At 42.9% G+C, this 19,626-nt stretch overlaps 1 protein-coding gene across 4 annotated transcripts in view; it reads left to right on the forward strand.

Moving 5' to 3' along the window:
- Nucleotides 1-16,163, forward strand: part of TRAPPC13 (trafficking protein particle complex subunit 13) — a 23,302-nt gene extending 7,139 nt beyond the window's left edge. The window contains exons 4-13 of one of the 4 annotated variants that reach the window (XM_072137261.1): nucleotides 1,078-1,162; nucleotides 2,219-2,346; nucleotides 2,432-2,504; nucleotides 2,838-2,882; nucleotides 5,870-5,887; nucleotides 10,802-10,935; nucleotides 11,494-11,692; nucleotides 13,060-13,160; nucleotides 13,992-14,139; nucleotides 15,636-16,163. In XM_072137261.1, the coding sequence (XP_071993362.1) occupies nucleotides 1,078-1,162; nucleotides 2,219-2,346; nucleotides 2,432-2,504; nucleotides 2,838-2,882; nucleotides 5,870-5,887; nucleotides 10,802-10,935; nucleotides 11,494-11,692; nucleotides 13,060-13,160; nucleotides 13,992-14,139; nucleotides 15,636-15,743 (1,039 nt within the window). In that variant the 3' untranslated portion in view covers nucleotides 15,744-16,163. Of the gene's footprint in view, nucleotides 1-1,077; nucleotides 1,163-2,218; nucleotides 2,347-2,431; nucleotides 2,505-2,837; nucleotides 2,883-5,869; nucleotides 5,888-10,801; nucleotides 10,936-11,493; nucleotides 11,693-13,059; nucleotides 13,161-13,988; nucleotides 14,140-15,635 lie in introns of all 4 variants that reach the window. The other 3 variants (XM_072137251.1, XM_072137270.1, XM_072137280.1) reach the window with 3 other exon arrangements.
- Nucleotides 16,164-19,626: the final 3,463 nt, after the last annotated feature.

The following is a 19,626-nucleotide window of genomic DNA, read 5'->3' on the forward strand; positions in this document are numbered from 1 at the left end:
GATGACATTGGACATGGGGAGTAATAGACAGGAGGGGTTAGCCTGGTATAAGATAAAGTTGATTCATTGTAACAGCCTGTGAAGCTTGGGCTCATTGGCATAATTTTAAAAGTTGATTTTAGAAGGAACGAGGCTGGGCATAACAAATACAAAAATTACCACAGTCGCTCGGCCTGGATCTATAAGTAAGTGTGCTTGGTTTATCATGATGGTTTGTGATAGTAGATTTTCTTTGAAGGGGTTTTCCAGAAGTTGAAAAACATGGCTGCTTTCTTACAAAACAACGGCTCTTGTACTGACCAATGGTGGTAGGTGGAATTGCAACTAAGCTCCATTGATCTCTCTACAGCTGAACTAAAAAATTGGCACAAATCTTGGTAAGTGGTGGTGTTTTTGGAAGAAAGAAGCCATGTTTTTCACTGAATTCTTCATGCCAAGTTACATGCCAAGAGTGATCCTTTTTGTTATGGGAAAAAATAAACAAATAAAAATGTATTTTATTTTTTACATTTTTTATTTATTTTACTGTCACTTCCATGTGCAATCATTTGATTGCTTTAAGGTTTGTCCCACATAAATAAAAACCTTACTGGTGGGCTAGGGTGCGGGGGGATCTGTGATAAAAAAACAAACAACAACTTGTACCTGCTTCCCTCTGCGCCGCGGCACAACGCCTCCGCTCTGAAAATACCGCCCCATGGCTGTAGCAGGTGATGGGATAGGAGACATGTGGGAGTGTAAACTCGCCAAAAGTTATCAGTATGAAGGCGCTGTGCCCCTGTAAACAAAAGGGCACGGAAGCGATGGATGCTGAGTGGGACACCGGGAGCGACGAGGGAGGTAAGTACAGGGTTGGTTTTTTTCACGTACTCTGAAATCTAGCAGCTAAGCTCATTAGTGAGTGACGTAGATCAACTTGTGGTTGTTCACCAAGGGGTTAATGATCAACCCTGTAGAATATTCATCAATATCTGAAAGGCGGAAAACCCCCTTTGAGGTAAAGACAAGTTTCTTTCACCACTGAAGATTTGGGTGATTCTTCTTATCAGGTTTGTAAACTATTTGCTTCTTACACAGAAATATTTTTCTGGGTGAAACCTTTTCAAGCTACATCAGCGTACACAACGACAGCAATCAAATAGTTAAAGACATACAAGTTAAGGTAAGTCCTCCACCCCTTACCCTCAAGCACCTGCCACCAAAAGATGCCCTCCAGTTTTATAAAAGAATCTATATAACATTTAGTATCCATAGGTCATTTAGTGGAGAAATCCCTTCTATTCGTGTGCCAAAGAGTCCAATGAACGGTTCTTATCTGTGACTGACAGCTCTTGGCTATGAGCAGACACGCTAAGATAGTAACCACCCACTGGACTCCTAAGAATGTCAATAACTGGGATTTCAATGAATACAATGCAAGCAATATGGATTGTAAATCCCTGAAATGCATATATTGATATTTTGTGCTCATCCTGCTCTATGCTTCCTGTAAATGGAACACTATGTACAATGTGCTTAGCTCCGCCTGCTGTATAACATGCATTTAAATGGGTATATCATAGAGCAGTGGTGGCGAACCTATTGCACGGGTGGCAGGGGTGGCACTCTGAGCCCTTTCTGTGGGCACCCAGGCCTTCACCCCAACACAGAGTTTGCCAGCTAGGACTCAAGGCTTTCTCCTGTCATCCAATACAGCCCAGGACATGCCATGCTCAGAGCTATTTGGCTGCCAGGACTACAGGAGGAGCAAGAAGGCGTGGATAGAGATGGATTATCGTTGGAGCTCCTGCTCTGGGAACCTTGATTCTTCCTTTTCATGGTACCCTGGAGGGAAGCTACAATCCAAGTTTCTCCATCATCTTTCTAATGTATTGGTGAACTCCGGACACCAATATGATTAAAACCTGTGCTACAGTAGGGATCTATAAGTTACTGCTTAAATTGTCATGTTGGCACTTTGTGACATATAAATGGGTTTAGGTTGTAGCTTGGGCACTCTGTCTCCAAAAGGTTCTCCATCACTGTTATAGAGGATATATACCACCTATCCACAGGATACTTGATAAGTGAAAGAATCCATGTAGTTTGGAGGACTTTGAGGTCACATGGTGAGTGTTTCTGTGGGTCGGTGCTTGCTTTCGCCTCTGACTCTCAAGTGATTGCTACATAAACAGAACCCACCACAGGACTGAATACTGAAGTTTCTTCTTCCTTCCAGGCAGATCTCCAGACAAGCTCACAGAGGCTAAACCTGTCCGCATCCAGTGCGGTGGTATCTGAACTAAAACCAGACCGTTGTATAGATGACGTCATCCACCATGAGGTCAAAGAAATCGGCACACACATGTGAGTAGCGGGCCACCGAGGCTTTCCTAATGTCCTCCGTACCAGATACTATGCTTCTTCTATTGTCACATTCTCTCACTTTCAGACTCGTCTGTGCTGTGAGCTACACCACTCAGACCGGGGAGAAGATGTACTTCAGGAAGTTCTTCAAGTTCCAGGTGAGACGTGCAGGACTGTACATGATGGGGGTAATACTACCTCAGCAGCTGATGGAACAGGAAGGAAACAGCGTCTTTATCTGTGTAGTGGGCAGACCAGGTTACTGAAGATCTTTTCCTATTTATTGTTTTTATGAGCTAGACTGCAGTGACACTGTTCAGCCACTACAGAGAGAATGGAGCGGTCTGCTTCCTGTTTTATTAGCTGTTCATCTACTGACCAGTGGGTGCTTAAACTTCGTCAATGTGATCATGATAAGCTATCCTTGGTGTTGGCTCTTTTGATGAGCTGGAGTCACTGTATAATACAATATATCTTATCTCTTCATGCAGGTTCTTAAACCTCTTGACGTCAAGACAAAATTTTACAACGCAGAGGTGAGGGAAAGCCCTGAGATCTTCTCATGTGTAACGTGCATGTGACCTATGACTATGGTATTATAGGATCCTACATGGATAAAGTCAGGTTTCATCTGGAAAAATGTGTTGACTTCCCAACTGCAGAATTTATCCAATGGATTGGGAATAACTTTCTAATTGGTGCTAAGACCCTCGTATTGAACATTATAACTGGTCTCCCAGCAATTAGTAGGAGGAGGATTCCTTTCTCACTAGTTTCTAACTACTGGCAGGCTCAGCAGGCAATCTGCCTCTCCATTCAGTTCTATGAGAGCGACTGTAGATTGCCAAGCACATGATAAAATTAAACGGAGCAGCAGCACATGCGCTTGGCCTGCCGCTCCACTTATCAGTGAGAACAGGATCCTCATTCCCCTTATTCCTGGGAGTCCCGTTCTCATTCTCTTGTTATGCCCTATTCTGTGAATGGAGAATAAATTTCGGGTTAGGACAACCTCTCTAAAGGGAACCTGTGGGGTCGGTTTCGGACACTAATCCACCCACAGGTCCTTATGGTTTAGTGTCCAAAATAACCCTTTTTGGATTTTTGAAGTGTACACCCCCTTCCCAAATTAAAATTATGCTGGCTTCATTTGCCTCACCGCCAGGGGAGGCGCCGGTGCAGGATCTTGAGATACAAGTCCGATGTGCCTTATTGGACTCGCCTCGAGGTGAATATAAAAGGTTTTTTTTGGCTTTTTCTCCACACACTGCTCTACTAAAGGTCGATTTGGGACCCTGAACCACTGGTCCATAAGGACCTGTAGTTTGGTTTAGGGTCCCAAATTTACCTGACAGGTAGTCTTTGAAGAAAATCTTCCATCAAAATCCATCATGATAAACCAGAGACACTTATTCATAGATAAGGCACGGGGACTTGTTATCCATGGTCTCCTTCTCAAATCAACTTTTTAAATTATGCTAATGGGCCTCACTCTGCCTATGTGATCTAGCTGCAGAATGAAGTGCAGGGGGAGGGAAGACCTCCCCTGCGCATTTTAACAGCCAATGAAGTGGCTCTGGTCACACCCCCAGGTGCCCTTTGGGCTCATTGACATAATTTTAAAAGTTGATTTTAGAAGGAGGGAGGCCATGAATAACAAATTTAAGAAGATTACCACAGTCGCAGATCCTCGATCTAGGAGTAAGTGCCCCTGCTTGATTTTAATGGTAGATTTCCAGCACTGTTGTAGTTGTTTGCAGTGTTATTGGTTATAATGCCACAGTTTTGTTATAGACTGCTTTTATGTCCTCATCCAGATGCACAGATGGACATCTGGATAGGTAATCCCTTTAGTGTCTTTTCTTGTATATCAGTTTTTTCCCATCAGTTGATCTATTTTGTGGACACCTGGATATTACTCATCCATTTCTCACTCCTCCCAATGGCTTTCATATAAAGACCCAGCAGCCCTCCTGCTTAAAGGGGTATTCCGGGAATATGAACGTCTGACACAAAAACCCATGATGCTATAAATAAATAAATACAACAATACTCAATGTCATTAGTCACAAAACGGAGCTTAAATAATTAGATTTTATGATTTACAAAATTTAAAGTAGGTGGAGTTATCACTAAGATGGCCACCACTGGAAACTACAAGTCCCATGATCCTTTAGTTCTCAGTAACTCCTCCTCCCTCTTATGCTCTGCTCCCAGTGATGATATAACAAACTTTCTTGCTCTGTTACCATAGTAATGATGTGTAACTGCCATCACCACAACACTGGCCATACTGAATGCACTGCAACCAACCAACTACAGCCAAACGTAGTGGTGATCACATGACCCTGCCCAGGCAGGTGCAGGACATGTGATGTGGGCATGTGACCAGCAGCCATCTTCTGTCCTGCAACGGACCACGCGGAGGAAATTAACGGACTGATTAAAGGGCCAGTAGCATTTTAATTCTTCATTACAGTCTATGTCACCAGCATTTTTCTGCTAAGGGGAGCAACATTTTAAATAACAACTAATTACACACTAGTTTATATTTTGAGTGCCCACTTGTATATGATTTATGCTGATTCCTGGAATACCCCTTTAACGTCAGGCTTAAACCTACAGTAGAAATCAGCAAACTGTCAGTTCTGTGATATTCTGTCATTGTCTGTATGATGATGGATGTATATATCACGTCACACTGTGTATAATATGACCCGATAAGCCCGGTGCATGCTTGTCTCTTTACTAATAGAGTAGCATCCTCTTCCTTTGCAGCCAGGGTATGTAAAACACTAAGTAACTACTAGTAACCTGCTTATGTGTTCAATGTGGTGGTGGGTGAACGACTAATTTATATCATCCAGTCGCAATTTTGTTGTTTTTGTTTTTTTTTCTTATCACTGTTACATTTAATATTTAGAGTTTTTGCTTTTAGAGTTATTAGAAATAGTCCGTATCTGTAGTTGTGTGTGTACATTAAGAGTTACGCTCTTTCTGGTCATTATGGGACTTGTAGTCTTCATTTCCCTGCAGTTCTTATTTCTATAGTCTGTCTGTAAATTTGCTGTCCGCTTAAAGCAGTTGGAAAGGGACTTAGCTGCTGCGACTCACTACCCCCCCCCCCTCCATTCTGCATAGACTACTGTGTAATCAGTGAGCTGCTTTCTGAGCGCTCTGCAGAGTTTTGTGCTGTTAGCAAGACTGATAGAGAAATAGATAAAGTGGAGAGGGCAGCAGTTTCCCTTGATAAGGTATAATACAAAGTTTCTGCCGATTTATGCAAAGTCTGTTGAAAAGTCGATGACCGTTTTTCCATTTTCATGAATAGATTTTTTTTGTTTTATTTTTTTCGTAGTATAAATATTCCTGAAAATACCGTAGTAGTGGGATTTAGCTGTGACCCGTCGTAGCTTGTACTAATGCTATGTGAAGCCGTAGTTTATGTTCCAGCATTCCTGTTCTTTAACATTTTAACCCTCCATTTCTTTCTCTAATTTTTTGTTTTATTTCTCCCCATTAGAGTGACCTCAGTTCTGTGGTAATTTTTTATTTATTTTTTTTTCATCATTTTATTTAATCCTGAAGCGCTGCTTAAATCTGCCGTTTGTGCCTGTCTAACCAAGAAATCTCATCCTTAAATTGCTGTACAGTGGGAAAGCAAGCTCACCATAAAATATTCTGAGTATTTTTTTTTTTTTTTTTTTTTTTCAGATTTTTGATTTTTATTAGAAAATCAATTTTATATTCCTAAATTCTCTTAAAATCTACATAATCCACAGAATGTAGTGCTAAGCATAATGGATAATGTATTTATTCTAATGAATATATACTGGAGTATAAGCTGAGGCATCTAATTTTAACACATAAAACTGGGGAAACCTATTGACCCAAGTACAGGCGGTCCCCTACTTGAGGACACTCGACTTACAGACGGACCCCACTGCCCCGTATGACCTCTGATGAAGCTCTCTGGATGCTTTACATTAGTCCCCGGCTGCAATGATCGGCTGTAAGGCGTCTGTAATGAAGCTTTATTGATCCTTGGTCCAATCACAGCAAAAAAATTTGAAACTCCAATTGTCACTGGGAAAAATAAAAATTTGTCTTGAACTTCAATTATAAAATATACGGTTTCGACTATCTTGTACGTAACCCAGGGACTGCCTTCATAAACAGAGTATATAGCCTGCCCGCACATATGCCCCCCCAGTATGTAGCCTGCCCGCACATATGCCCCCCCAGTATACAGCCTGCCCGCACATATGCCCCCCCAGTATGTAGCCTGCCCGCCCCTTGCAATATATATAAATATATATATATATATAATTATTTTTTTATTATTATTTTAAGATTTACTATTTAAGGATTTGTAGCTCCTACATATTTTGTTGGGGAACCTGCTTTTCCACGTTGATGCTAACTTTTAACTCCACTTTTTTGTGTTCCACTAATGCCTTTCACTTTACGCTGAGAACCGCTTCATTGATATTTGCCCGATTGCCAGAAAATTTGATTCAACAATTTTGAAAGTAATGGATTGTGGGATAGTACGCAGGATTCACCAAGTATCTAAGTATCCATTTTTTTAGAGTTTTTTTTTTTTTCAATGATACAAAACCAGGCAATTTGTCTCTTTCTATCCTTCCTTAACGGTCTCTACTCTTTGAGGAAGGAATTTCACTTCTTTTTAAAAAAAATTAAAGGAAATCTAACATCAAAGTCCTTCATGATAAACCAGGGACTCCAGGCAACTGTGGTAAATCTTATATTTGTTATCATTCCTATAAAAATTAATGAGCATGGAGGGCTCTGGGGAGGTGTTACCAGAGAATTTCCATGCTGCATCTTCGCAGTCTCACCCTGCTCCCTCAGCACTCCCCCCTACCCTGCCTGATGTAATCTTACACAGTGGGATGGGGGAAATGTTCCTGCATAATGTAACAGCCTATTAGTCTGCAGCACAGAGGCTCTCTGGTAACACCCCCTCATTGGATGTCAGGCTCATTGGCATTTCAAAAGGAAGAAGGCCATGGATAACAAATATAAAAGATCACCACAGTCACGGTGTCTGGATCTGAGTAAGTTCACATCTCCCTCCGGCTGAGCGATGTACACTCACCGGCCACTTTATTAGGTACACCTGTCCAACTGCTCGTTAACACTTTTCTAATCAATTTCTAATCAGCCAATCACATGGCGGCAACTCAGTGCATTTAGGCATGTAGACATGGTCAAGACAATCTCCTGCAGTTCAAACTGAGCATCAGTATGGGGAAGAAAGGTGATTTGATGCCTTTGAACGTGGCATGGTTGTTGGTGCCAGAAGGGCTGGTCTGAGTATTTCAGAAACTGCTGATCTACTGGGATTTTCACGCACAACCATCTCTAGGGTTTACAGAGAATGGTCCGAAAAAGAAAAAACCATCCAGTGAGCGGCAGTTCTGTGGGCGGAAATGCCTTGTTGATGCCAGAAGTCAGAGGAGAATGGGCAGACTGGTTCGAGCTGATAGAAAGGCAACAGTGACTCAAATCACCACCCGTTACAACCAAGGTAGGCAGAGGAGCATCTCTGAACGCACAGTACGTCGAACTTTGAGGCAGATGGGCTACAGCAGCAGAAGACCACACCGGGTGCCACTCCTTTCAGCTAAGAACAGGAAACTGAGGCTACAATTTGCACAAGATCATCGAAATTGGACAGTAGAAGATTGGAAAAACGTTGCCTGGTCTGATGAGTCTCGATTTCTGCTGCAACATTCGGATGGTAGGGTCAGAATTTGGCGTCAACCACATGAAAGCATGGATCCATCCTGCCTTGTATCAACGGTTCAGGCTGGTGGTGGTGGTGTCATGGTGTGGGGAATATTTTCTTGGCACTCTTTGGGCCCCTTGGTACCAATTGAGCATCGTTGCAACGCCACAGCCTACCTGAGTATTGTTGCTGACCATGTCCATCCCTTTATGACCACAATGTACCCTGTAACATCTGATGGCTACTTTCAGCAGGATAATGCGCCATGTCATAAAGCTGGAATCATCTCAGACTGGTTTCTTGAACATGACAATGAGGTCACTGTACTCAAATGGCCTCCACAGTCACCAGATCTCAATCCAATAGAGCATCTTTGGGATGTGGTGGAACGGGAGATTCGCATCATGGATGTGCAGCCGACAAATCTGCGGCAACTGTGTGATGCCATCATGTCAATATGGACCAAAATTTCTGAGGAGCTTCCAGCACCTTGTTGAATCTATGCCACGAAGAATTGAGGCAGTTCTGAAGGCAAAAGGGGGTCCAACCCGTTACTAGCATGGTGTACCTAATAAAGTGGCCGGTGAGTGTATCTGCTTAGCTCATTGGAGCCTAATTAGGACAAATCTCAATGTTATTGATATATTAGAGAAGTGGCTACCATTTGGTAGGGAGCATTTCCTCCTGGCAAATGCCAATTATTATGGGTTTAGAATCTGCAGTATATTAAAGGGATTCACTTTAAAAAAAAAAAAAAAAAAAAATTATATTATTTGTGCAATTTAAAAGTTATAAAATTTTCCAATAAACTTTTTGCATTACCATATTTTTCAGACTATAAGGCGCACAAAAAAAATCTATTGATTTTCTCAGAAATCCAAGGTGCACCTTATAGTCCAGTGCGCCTTATATATGAACCGTACTTGCAGACAACAGCTGCCTTGAACTGTGCACAGGTCTGCCACCTGCTGGTCATTCATTCTTATAATCAGGTGCCCCTTATAATCCGGTGCGCATTATATATGAACCTACACGTTTTAGCAGGCATTTGTTGATGGTGCTCCTTATAATCCTTATAATCGCCTTACAGTACGAAAAATACTGTAATTTCTGTTTTCTAGATCTCTGCTTGCTGTCCTGCTATAGGAAGCTTCTATGTTTAACCTCCAGCGGATAGAAATCTGTCCCTGGTCATGTGATGTCAAAAAGGCGCAGGAGCCGTTAGTATCACACGTTTCTTATTACTCTCTGTGCACCTGTGTGGCATCACATGACCGGGGACAGATTTCTATCCACTGGAAGTAAACGTAGAAGCTTCCTATAGCAGGACAGCAAGCAGAGATCTAGAAAACTCTGGGGATTTTATACAGAAAGTATATTGGAAAATTGTATGACTTTTCATTACACAAACAATATCAATTATTTGCTGAAAATGGACAATCCCTTTAATGCTGAGGATTTTTCAGGTTTGAAATTCAACCTTTTTAATTCGGGAGTTTCCCTTCCCTGATAGCAAAACAGCAACGATTCCAACCACAGCAAAAATAGCCTAAAGCTGCAGAGTATCTGATGCAAATATTCCACAGTGATTCCATATTCCATGTCACAAGCCGAAGTCCAAGGTCACTTCTTCAATTATTTGTATCATTTATTGTGAGCAAAACCAGCAGTGAATGAAGACACAGACAGGTACAAGTCTTTCCATTGAATCTGAGAACTTCGCCTGCACAGAATTTTCCTCTGTCCTTCCTGGATGAATTTTTCTACAGATTTTAATTATCTGAATTATAAATTGTAATTTGTATAATAAGAAGTGTTCCTGGAGTTGGACTTTGCGTCGTCTTCTGGGAACTGCAAGTCTTTCCATTACACCTTCCGTCTGTATAGACACTGGAAAGACTTGCACCTGTTCTGCTGGTTTTGGCTCTTAATAACTGATACAGATAACTAAAGACCTAACAATAATGTGAACTGCGCCTTAGGCTGGTAACGCAGAATACTGAATCACTGCAGAGCATGACCGTTCTTCTCCATTCATCTCTATGGAGCTGACGGAGATCAGTGAGCACTGGGCCCGGCAATTTCCATCGGCTCCATTGTGCGGCCATCTGCTCCATTAATCTCCCGGAGCGAATAGGGGGTACGACTGAGGTACCTGGGATCCCATTGGACCCCCCCATTTTTGTTATATCTGGGGGTCTCATCACTGAGACCCCCCACCGATCAGCAAGTTAGGCCCTAACTTGAATTTGTGGGAAAACCCCTTTTGCGTGGCCTACAAGTCACATTCTGGGGATCAGGGGGGTCCCAGCAGTTGGGGGTTTCCTAACATATTGTAAGATTTATAACTTGGTGTCCAGACCCCTATTAACTTAGAACTTGTATTTCTAGCTCTGCTAAATTATATGGATACACTTTATATAATCCAATAAAACGTTATACTGGAAAATGATCTCCAGGTAGTAAGAATGTGATCCTATCCCGCATCCATCGCTTGCTCCTATTTACCACATGACTAACTTTGCTTCTGATTCTTAAGTTTGGGAGGCCGGTTGGAACGTCCATTTTAATTGTGGTAACTTTGATTTTTTTAGGCATGACTAATCACATTGAATAAAAATGATGACGCTTGTATGATGGCATTGTCTGCCTCTAGTATAGTATATCATCTCCATTTCTAAACCCTCCCTGGTTTTATAGACAGATGAAGTGTTCCTGGAGGCCCAGATACAAAATATCACCACGTCCCCAATGTTCATGGAGAAGGTGTCTCTGGAACCATCCATCATGTACAATGTGTCTGAGTTGAACAGTGTGGTCAGAGATGGTGAGGGGTAAGGATCTCCATGTTGATGCTATACTATGCATAGCTATGGTTGGACTTGATAATCCAGGAATATAAACGTCTGAAGGATGCTATAAATAAATGAATGTAACATAACTGTGTTTCATTAGTCACAAAATGGAGCTTAAATAGTTTGATTTTATGATTCACAAAATGTTATGGCCTCTCTTATGTATGAGGAGTTATCACCAAGATGGCCACCACTGGAAACTACAAGTCCCGTGACCCTTTAGTTCTCAATAATAGCTCCTCCCTCTTATGCTCTGCTCCTTTAACCAACCACCTACAGCCAAACCGAGTGATGATCACATGACCTGTGATCTGACCTCTAACAGTCTAATTACTTGGGGTCTTACAAATAGGGAGTGCAGCCACCTCATCAGCCTCATTAAAATTAATTAACCGTCTCCATTATTAAGGGGTAATTTAATGGTAACTCCCAGCCATTAATTGGAGTTTCTAAGAGAAATAACAGAGGAACAGAACAAAGTGAGAACAAGATTAATAAGGGAGGGGTTGTCTGTGACTAATGGTCTGTGTAACGCAGGTTGTCTACATTTGGATCAAAGACGTATTTGCAGCCCCTGGACACGCGACAGTACTTGTATTGCTTGAAACCCAAGCCTGAGTTTGCTGAAAAAGCCGGTGTAATCAAAGGGGTCACCGTGATCGGCAAGCTGGACATCGTCTGGAAAACCAACCTGGGGGAGAGGGGACGACTCCAGACCAGCCAGCTCCAGAGAATGGTACAGACTTGCCCCTGAGCCAGAGCTCTAATATAAAGCTCTCAGCTGTTCTAAAACATTATAGATACAGTATATACTTGAGTATAAGGCGATCCAAATAAAAGCCAGAGGCACCTAATTTTACCACAAAAAACTGGGGAAACCTTTTGACTCGAATATAAGCCGAGGGTGGAAAAGGCACTGGTAACAGCTTACCCCTCAGTAGTACCCGCTCAGCCTGCCCCTCCCACCAGTGGTCCGTGGCTAGCCTGCCCCCTCCCACCAGTGGTCCGTGGCTAGCCTGCCCCCTCCCACCAGTGGTCCGTGGCTAGCCTGCCCCCTCCCACCAGTGGTCCGTGGCTAGCATGCCCCTCCCACCAGTGGTCCGTGGCTAGCCTGCCCCCCCAGTGGTCCGTGGCTAGCATGCCCCCCCCAGTGGTCCGTGGCTAGCATGCCCCCCCCCAGTGGTCCGTGGCTAGCATGCCCCCCCCAGTGGTCCGTGGCTAGCATGCCCCCCCCAGTGGTCCGTGGCTAGCATGCCCCCCCAGTGGTCCGTGGCTAGCATGCCCCCCCAGTGGTCCGTGGCTAGCATGCCCCCCCAGTGGTCAGTGGCTAGCATGCCCCCCCCCCCCAGTGGTCAGTGGCTAGCATGCCCCCCCCAGTGGTCCGTGGCTAGCATGCCCCCCCAGTGGTCAGTGGCTAGCATGCCCCCCCCAGTGGTCAGTGGCTAGCATGCCCCCCCCAGTGGTCAGTGGCTAGCATGCCCCCCCCAGTGGTCCGTGGCTAGCATGCCCCCCCCAGTGGTCCGTGGCTAGCATGCCCCCCCCAGTGGTCCGTGGCTAGCATCCCCCCCAGTGGTCCGTGGCTAGCATGCCCCCCCAGTGGTCCGTGGCTAGCATGCCCCCCCCAGTGGTCCGTGGCTAGCATGTCCCCCCCCAGTGGTCCGTGGCTAGCATGTCCCCCCCCCCAGTGGTCCGTGGCTAGCATGCCCCCCCCAGTGGTCCGTGGCTAGCATGTCCCCCCCCCAGTGATCCGTGGCTAGCATGCCCCCCAGTGATCCGTGGCTAGCATGCCCCCCCCCCCAGTGATCCGTGGCTAGCATGCCCCCCCCAGTGATCCGTGGCCAGCCGCTCGCCCCCCCCCCCCCCCCAGTGGTCCATGGACAAAAATTTTTATGAAAAACTTTGCTTTAATTTACCTTATACACTCAAGTATATCACAGTAAAAGCTGCTGATAAATGCAGGGATATAGACATTGTGTGAATGTGTACAGCTGGAAAGTCTCACTTTTTTAGTCCTTGTTGTAGGGGGACAGTCATATTTTGAGGGTAATTTTTATATAAAATGAAATAAAATAGAAAATAATGTGTCCCGCTCTCCTTCTTCAGGCTCCAGGATACGGGGATGTGCGGCTTTCTCTGGAGACCATACCGGATACTGTCAGTCTGGAGGAACCCTTTGATATCACATGTAAAATCACTAACTGCAGGTAACCTCGCTATGGGTGGCCGCGCTTCTCACGGGTGCAGATTCTGTTGGGTGTTCTAGTCAGGGTGCGTAACGCTCCTTATCCTCTAGGAAAATTCTGTGCAGTACTGATCAAAGCCCAAGGCCTCATGCACACAATTGTGTTTTTATCCTGTTCTATATATACAGGATGTTTTTCACCCGTATGAATATGTATAAAATACAGTGGGCTGGCAGAACGCACCTCCCACTGGTTCTGTACGTATATACGGCAACATACGGTGCACAACTGTATGCAACCCGTGTTTTATCCATTCACCTTGACTTCTATGGGGTGTACGGAATGGAAATACTGGAGAAACTAGGGCATGTTTTATGTTTGTTTTTTACGTCTCGCTTACGGTAGTACCTTGCACAATACGGCCATTAAATTGGATGTCTGTATTGCCCATTGTAGTGATCGTGTGAACTTGCCCATAGACTAGAGCTGTGTTTATCTGGGGGTCCTAACTTGTCCCCCAGGGATCAGGAGCACCGGAGACCTTGTACATCCTTATAGAAGTGAATGAAGTGGCAGTGACCCTGGTGCTTTATACACAGCTGGACTCCTCTGATCACTAGGAGTCCCAGCGGCTGGACACTTATCCTCTAAGTCACTTTCATGAGACCACTCTCAACACTGTGGTCCGTAAGCGGTGTCTGGTATTTCACATTTGCCCATTTCGCTTGAGTGGAACGTAGACCTAGAACTACACACTCCCCATGGAGAAGGGGGGTACTAGACAAAATAGGATCTGTACTTCGAGTTCGGCAGTGAAAGGATTGATACATCCCCTTCCATTTCTTCTAGCAGTGAAAGGACGATGGACCTGATTCTGGAAATGTGCAACACAAACTCCATTCATTGGTGCGGAGTATCGGGAAGACAGCTCGGAAAACTCCATCCCAGCTCCTCCCTGTTTCTAACGCTGACGCTACTCTCATCAGTGCAAGGACTGCAGGTGAGAAACCTGGAAGAGGTGGCATTTAATCAATGTTGGTTATTGGTAACCCAGAAACCCCTTTTAAGTGTGTCATTACCTAGTAGTTACCATGCTATACTATATTGTAATACACGTGTATTCCAATACTGTAGGGTCTGCTCCGGTCATAGTAGGGCCACAAGCTTCTTCTGATCTGTTTTAGAGGGACTTTTAATGGGTTGTTTTAGGCTTTAGTTGGCATTCTGGTTTCAAAGTTTTTTTTTTTTTTTATTCATGTCTTAAATTTTCAGTATTCCCTATTATATGCCAGTTCTTTAAAATGTAACTAATGAAGTTTGATAAATCAGTAGTTCATAAGAAAATGGTAAACTTTATAATATGCTTTATTATGGATACCTGTCCCTCAGTCCTTCTTTTTCCTCTGCCTTTCTTATTAAAAGGAGCTCTACCATCTGGATCATGGATTGTAAACGAAGCACACTTACATGGAGGTGTGTTCCACTTCTGGCAGGATCTGCTCTTGTTTTTGCCCTACTTTTTAAGAAAAAAAAGGCTTTAAAATTATGCAAATTAGCCATAGGGGCTCTGCGCTCTATTTATGTTAATGCATGTTAAGCCCTTTTTCTTAAAAATCAAGGGCATTTGAAGCTGAAAGAGGAGCAGATCCTGCCAGAGGTGCAACACACCTCCATGTAAGTGTACTTTACAATCCATGATCCAGATGGTAGAGCTCCTTTTTAATAAGAAAGGCAGAGGAAAAAGAAGGACCCAGGGACAGGTATCTATAACAAAGTATATTATAAAGTTTACCTTTTTCTTCTGAGGTGGAACACGCCTCCATGTAAGTGTGCTGGGTTTACAATCCTTCATCCTGGTGGTAGAGGTCCTTTAAGCAGTTTGTATAAATCAGCTTTCTGTCCTGTGTTCACAGCTGAGACATAAAGAAACCTAATAGTGTCCAATGACTATCCAGGGACTGTCTGCAAAGAGTTTAATCTCCTCAGAAAGCTGAATCACCAGGGAAAACATTTTGTAGATGTGTAAAGTAAAGATCCTGTCCTTATTTGTCTAAAGATAACAGACCTCCTGATGCATTCAGATACACTGCTCACTACAGGAGAAAGAGCAGGGAAAAAAAGGCACAGAGATGCTGCTTTATTTAATGAAGTGTATTACAAAGTTTACCAGTAAATTACTGCTAATACTAAAGGTCTCCTATTGGCACAACAAAAGAATGTATCATGGTAAAGTTACTTTTAAAAAATATAATATAGGATTTTTTTTTTTAATTAACATGTAAAACAAATGATAACCTTGTCATAATTTCATCCATAAATTATAATTAAAATTTTAATCGTTGGGTCAGATGCCCTTAGTAAACCCCACCCACTTGTGAGAGCAGTATAAAATAAGTTTCAAACTTTTGCACTAAAAAGTGCTGCAAAATGAACATTTTAATGCCAGAAAACTCTCATATTCCCTAAACTTTGTATATCTGCTGTTTATCTCCCCAGAGCGTTTCTGGCCTGCGTCTTACAGACACCTTTCTGAAGAGGACGTACGAGTACGATGATATCGCCCAAGTCTGTGTCGTGTCTTCCACCATCCAAGTTGAAAGTTGAATCCTTGGGCGTTTTTTTTTTCTCTAATTCTTGGAAAAATTTTTTTTAGACCAAAGCCTCCAGTTTTGCAGATAAAGCCGTCACTATCTCCGCAGATATGACCTCAAGCACGTTTTATTATTTCACGTTTTCCACATCCAGTGCAGTTTTTATTTTTAAATGGGAAATTTTGTGTTTTTAACACATTTGTATTTTATCCGATATCTTCCCAAAATAAAGTGTAAATAGGCATTTATTTATTTTATAGAAATTTAAAGAAAATTCATTATACAAACACAAATGTCATGGTTGATATTTGGTGATGTGGATCCATTTTCCAGCATCTGTGTCTTGGGGGGAAGTTTGTGGTCTGGGAATTATTTTATGCTGTATAATTTTTTGTAAAAATTTCATGTTCTCTGTCTGGTAGATTTTCTTTTTTCTTTTTTAATAAATTTTTCTGTAAGTTTCACAATATTCACTTTAAAGGGCTCGTCTAAGATCTGCCATTCTTGTTCTTGCGCTGTGTCTAATATAACCAAAATTATTATTCAACCCTGGCTAACCCCTCGAAACTATGTTTAATGAATGTTTGTCATCCTCCATTATTGTAAAGTGGCTGTACCAAGTTTGAAAGTTACCCATTTGTAATCCGAATGCTCGGACTTCCTCCGTTCACAAGAACAAACCCCCTCGCAATCACAAGAAAGGGGTCTCGTTCTTACTAATGGGTAGAGCAGCAGATCCACATGCGTCTTTTCACCCCATCCAATACTATCGGAGTGTAGGAAATTGCAGTGCACATCTTTGTTATCTTTGATAGTCACATGTTCAGCGAACGGGAGTGTCGGAGATACCTGAACGCTGTGCTCAGCAACTCCTGACACCCCCGCAGTATTGAATGGAGCGTCAGGATGCATGCTTGACCTGCAGTTCCTCCCATTTGTGAGAACGAGACCCCTTTCTCTAGAGTGCTTGCAGGTCTGTTCAAGTGATTGGTGTGGATAGCACAAAAACTTGGCGCAACCCCGGTTTCAAAGGTATTTTTCTCACCTGGAATATTCACAGTGCCTTGCAGTCGGTGGACAAGTCGAAAAAAACATGTCACTATTTATTCAAGCCTACAGATGCGCCACAGTGGGGATAGCCTGCTTTTTTTATTTTCGGCATTCCAGTAGATATAAATGGAGAAGTTGTGCATACCTAACCTCTTCTTCTTTCTGCCTTGCAACAGGAAGGGGGACAGGGGATGGGAAAATGCCTTTGATTCCCCTCCAGAGTAAGGGCCCTGTCACTTCAGCTGTCAGACCAGATTTGCATTAAGGGGGTATTCCCAATTCTGTGATGATCAATGTAGTTCTGGCCAGCAGGACCCTCCCTGGTGCAGAGGATGAACACTGAGCACATCACTATTTTACCCTGCACCGCCGCCCAATAGCCACCCTGACGGGCAGGAAGCTACTGCAGCCCACGGGTTAGTTGACCATGTCCCGTTACCCGCAGTGGTGGGAAAACCTAAATGGAGACACAGCGCTGGGTCTTCATCCTCTGGATTATGGGGGCCCCAGAGATCATACTATGACATATACCATCATGTTATAAGATGCCAAGTCCCTTATTACTGCTGTGTTTCCATTTGGTTATTTCAATATTTTAGCTGCAGTTTTCTTATTCTCAGTAGATATGTTGCTTGTTGTGGACCAATTATTCTGTATTGCAATGGCCAGAGACCTCTTCCCCAATACACCCCCTCGATCAGAATAACCCTGCTACCTTATATGTAAGTGTCATTTTATTTGTAAATAAAGAAATAAAAGAAGAAACCGTTTTGCAAGTTATTTCATTTGTATTTTGTATAAATTTTGATTATGCAAACAATATTAATCCCCAATTTTCCAATATACTTCCAGTATCAATTCCCCTAACATCTCTGCTTGCTGTCAATATCTGGGGAGCTTTGTTTGCTTCCTGTGAATAATAAGCAATCCCTGGTCCAGGGGCGTAACTAGGACTGGCAGGACCCCATAGCAGACCTCTGAATGTGCCCCCCCCCCCTTCCCACTTATATATATTTTTTATTTGTATACTCACACATTTATACACTCATGCGCAAACATATATCAAGCATATACAGGCACATAGAGTGCCATATACAAATGTACAGAATATACACACACATACAGTTTATACAGACCCCTAACACCATACACATACAGCATATATACATGCAACAGATTTTATATACATATGCTGTATGATGTGCAGCATAATAATATGTATATAATGTATATAATAATGGTGTGTCAGGTCAGATGACATGGCCCCCTGACACAGTGGATCCCATAGCAGCTGCTACCGCTGTAGTTACACCACTGCCCTGGTCCATGTGATGTCACACAGGCTTGTGAATCACAAAAAGTAATCGGAACTGTGTGATATGAGCCGTGCACCTTTGTGACATCACATGACCAGGGACCTTTGTCTTTCCACAGGATGTAAACAACGAGGCTTCCTGTAGAATGACAGCAAGCAGAGATCTAGAAAACTGTGAGGAACTGATACAGAAAGTATTTTGGAAAACTGTACAACTTTTCATTATGCAAATTATATCAATTATTTGCTGAAAGTGGACGAACCCTTGAACCCTTAACCTTGCCATTGTATTGTATGCTTGGGTAGAGATGTAACAGAATCCTGAATGAACATCAGCACTTTATTATTACATTTACTTGGCGCAGATCGTGAAAGAATTTATATCTTTTTTCCTATATAAGGTATATACACAAGTGACTTATATGGAGATTTATCAGAAGTGTCTGAGGTAAGACTGATCTAGTTGCCCGTCTAAACCAATCAGAGATCAGCTGTAATTTCATAAACCACTGTAGGAAAATGAAAGCTGAGCTCTGATTGGATGTTATGTGCAACTAGAGCAGTTCTGCTCTCAGACACTTCTGCTAAATCTCCTCATATATGCAGCCTCATAACTGTGTCCTGCTCAAAGTACAAACTCCGTTACATTTAGGGGTACAGAAATCTATAAGATCTACAATATTTTTTATTTTGTTTTTTTTTTTTGTTTTTTTTTGCATCAGTTGTCATGAGCTAAAACCTAGTGTGGCCAAACTTACAGCACATGTGCAGACCTAATCGCTGTGTAGTCTCCTCACTTGGCTCACTACTGATGTAAAAAACTGGAGATATAACTTTACATTTTACAATTGTAAAGGGAACCTGTCATCAGAAATTCATCCAATACAACACCACCAATGTAGTGAAACAGCCTAAGGCTACGTTCACACTACTGTTGACCCGCCATACCGTAGCACGTCGGGCACACGGCAGTGCCGGGGGAGAGCGCCGCTCAACCCCCTACAGGAATATATGGCGCACAGCGCCACATTCCGGAAAAAGATAGGTCATGTCCTATCTTTCTACGGGGTACGGTACCGCACGTTGGGTGCCGTGCGCCCATTGCGATGTATGAGGGATGTATATCAGCCGTATGTATGTCGGCCATATATACGTCCCCCATACATTCGTGTGAATGTAACCTCATACCTTCCAGATCATTTTTTTTTATGGCCCAGTGTGATAACATCATCCAGAAAATCAGCTTTGAAGTGACATTGGTTGTATAAAATCATGGAGGTGGAGAGCTCGGCATTGAAGTTAAAGGGGTTTTAACATTTCAGAAAATTAACAGTAATGTCTTTATGACAAAAAAAAAATTATACAATTTTCCAATATACTTTATGTATCCATTCCTCACAGGTTTTTAGATCTCTGCTTGCTGTCATTCTATAGAAAGCTTCCATGTTTACTACTATGAAAATACGAAAAAAATGTGTTTTCAGCTCACCATACATGTTCGAGCAGATGCCGTCTTGTTTTTGCAGCCGGT

The sequence above is a fragment of the Engystomops pustulosus genome, chromosome 1 (genome assembly GCF_040894005.1).
Source record: "Engystomops pustulosus chromosome 1, aEngPut4.maternal, whole genome shotgun sequence".
Classification (NCBI taxonomy): Eukaryota; Metazoa; Chordata; class Amphibia; order Anura; family Leptodactylidae; genus Engystomops; species Engystomops pustulosus.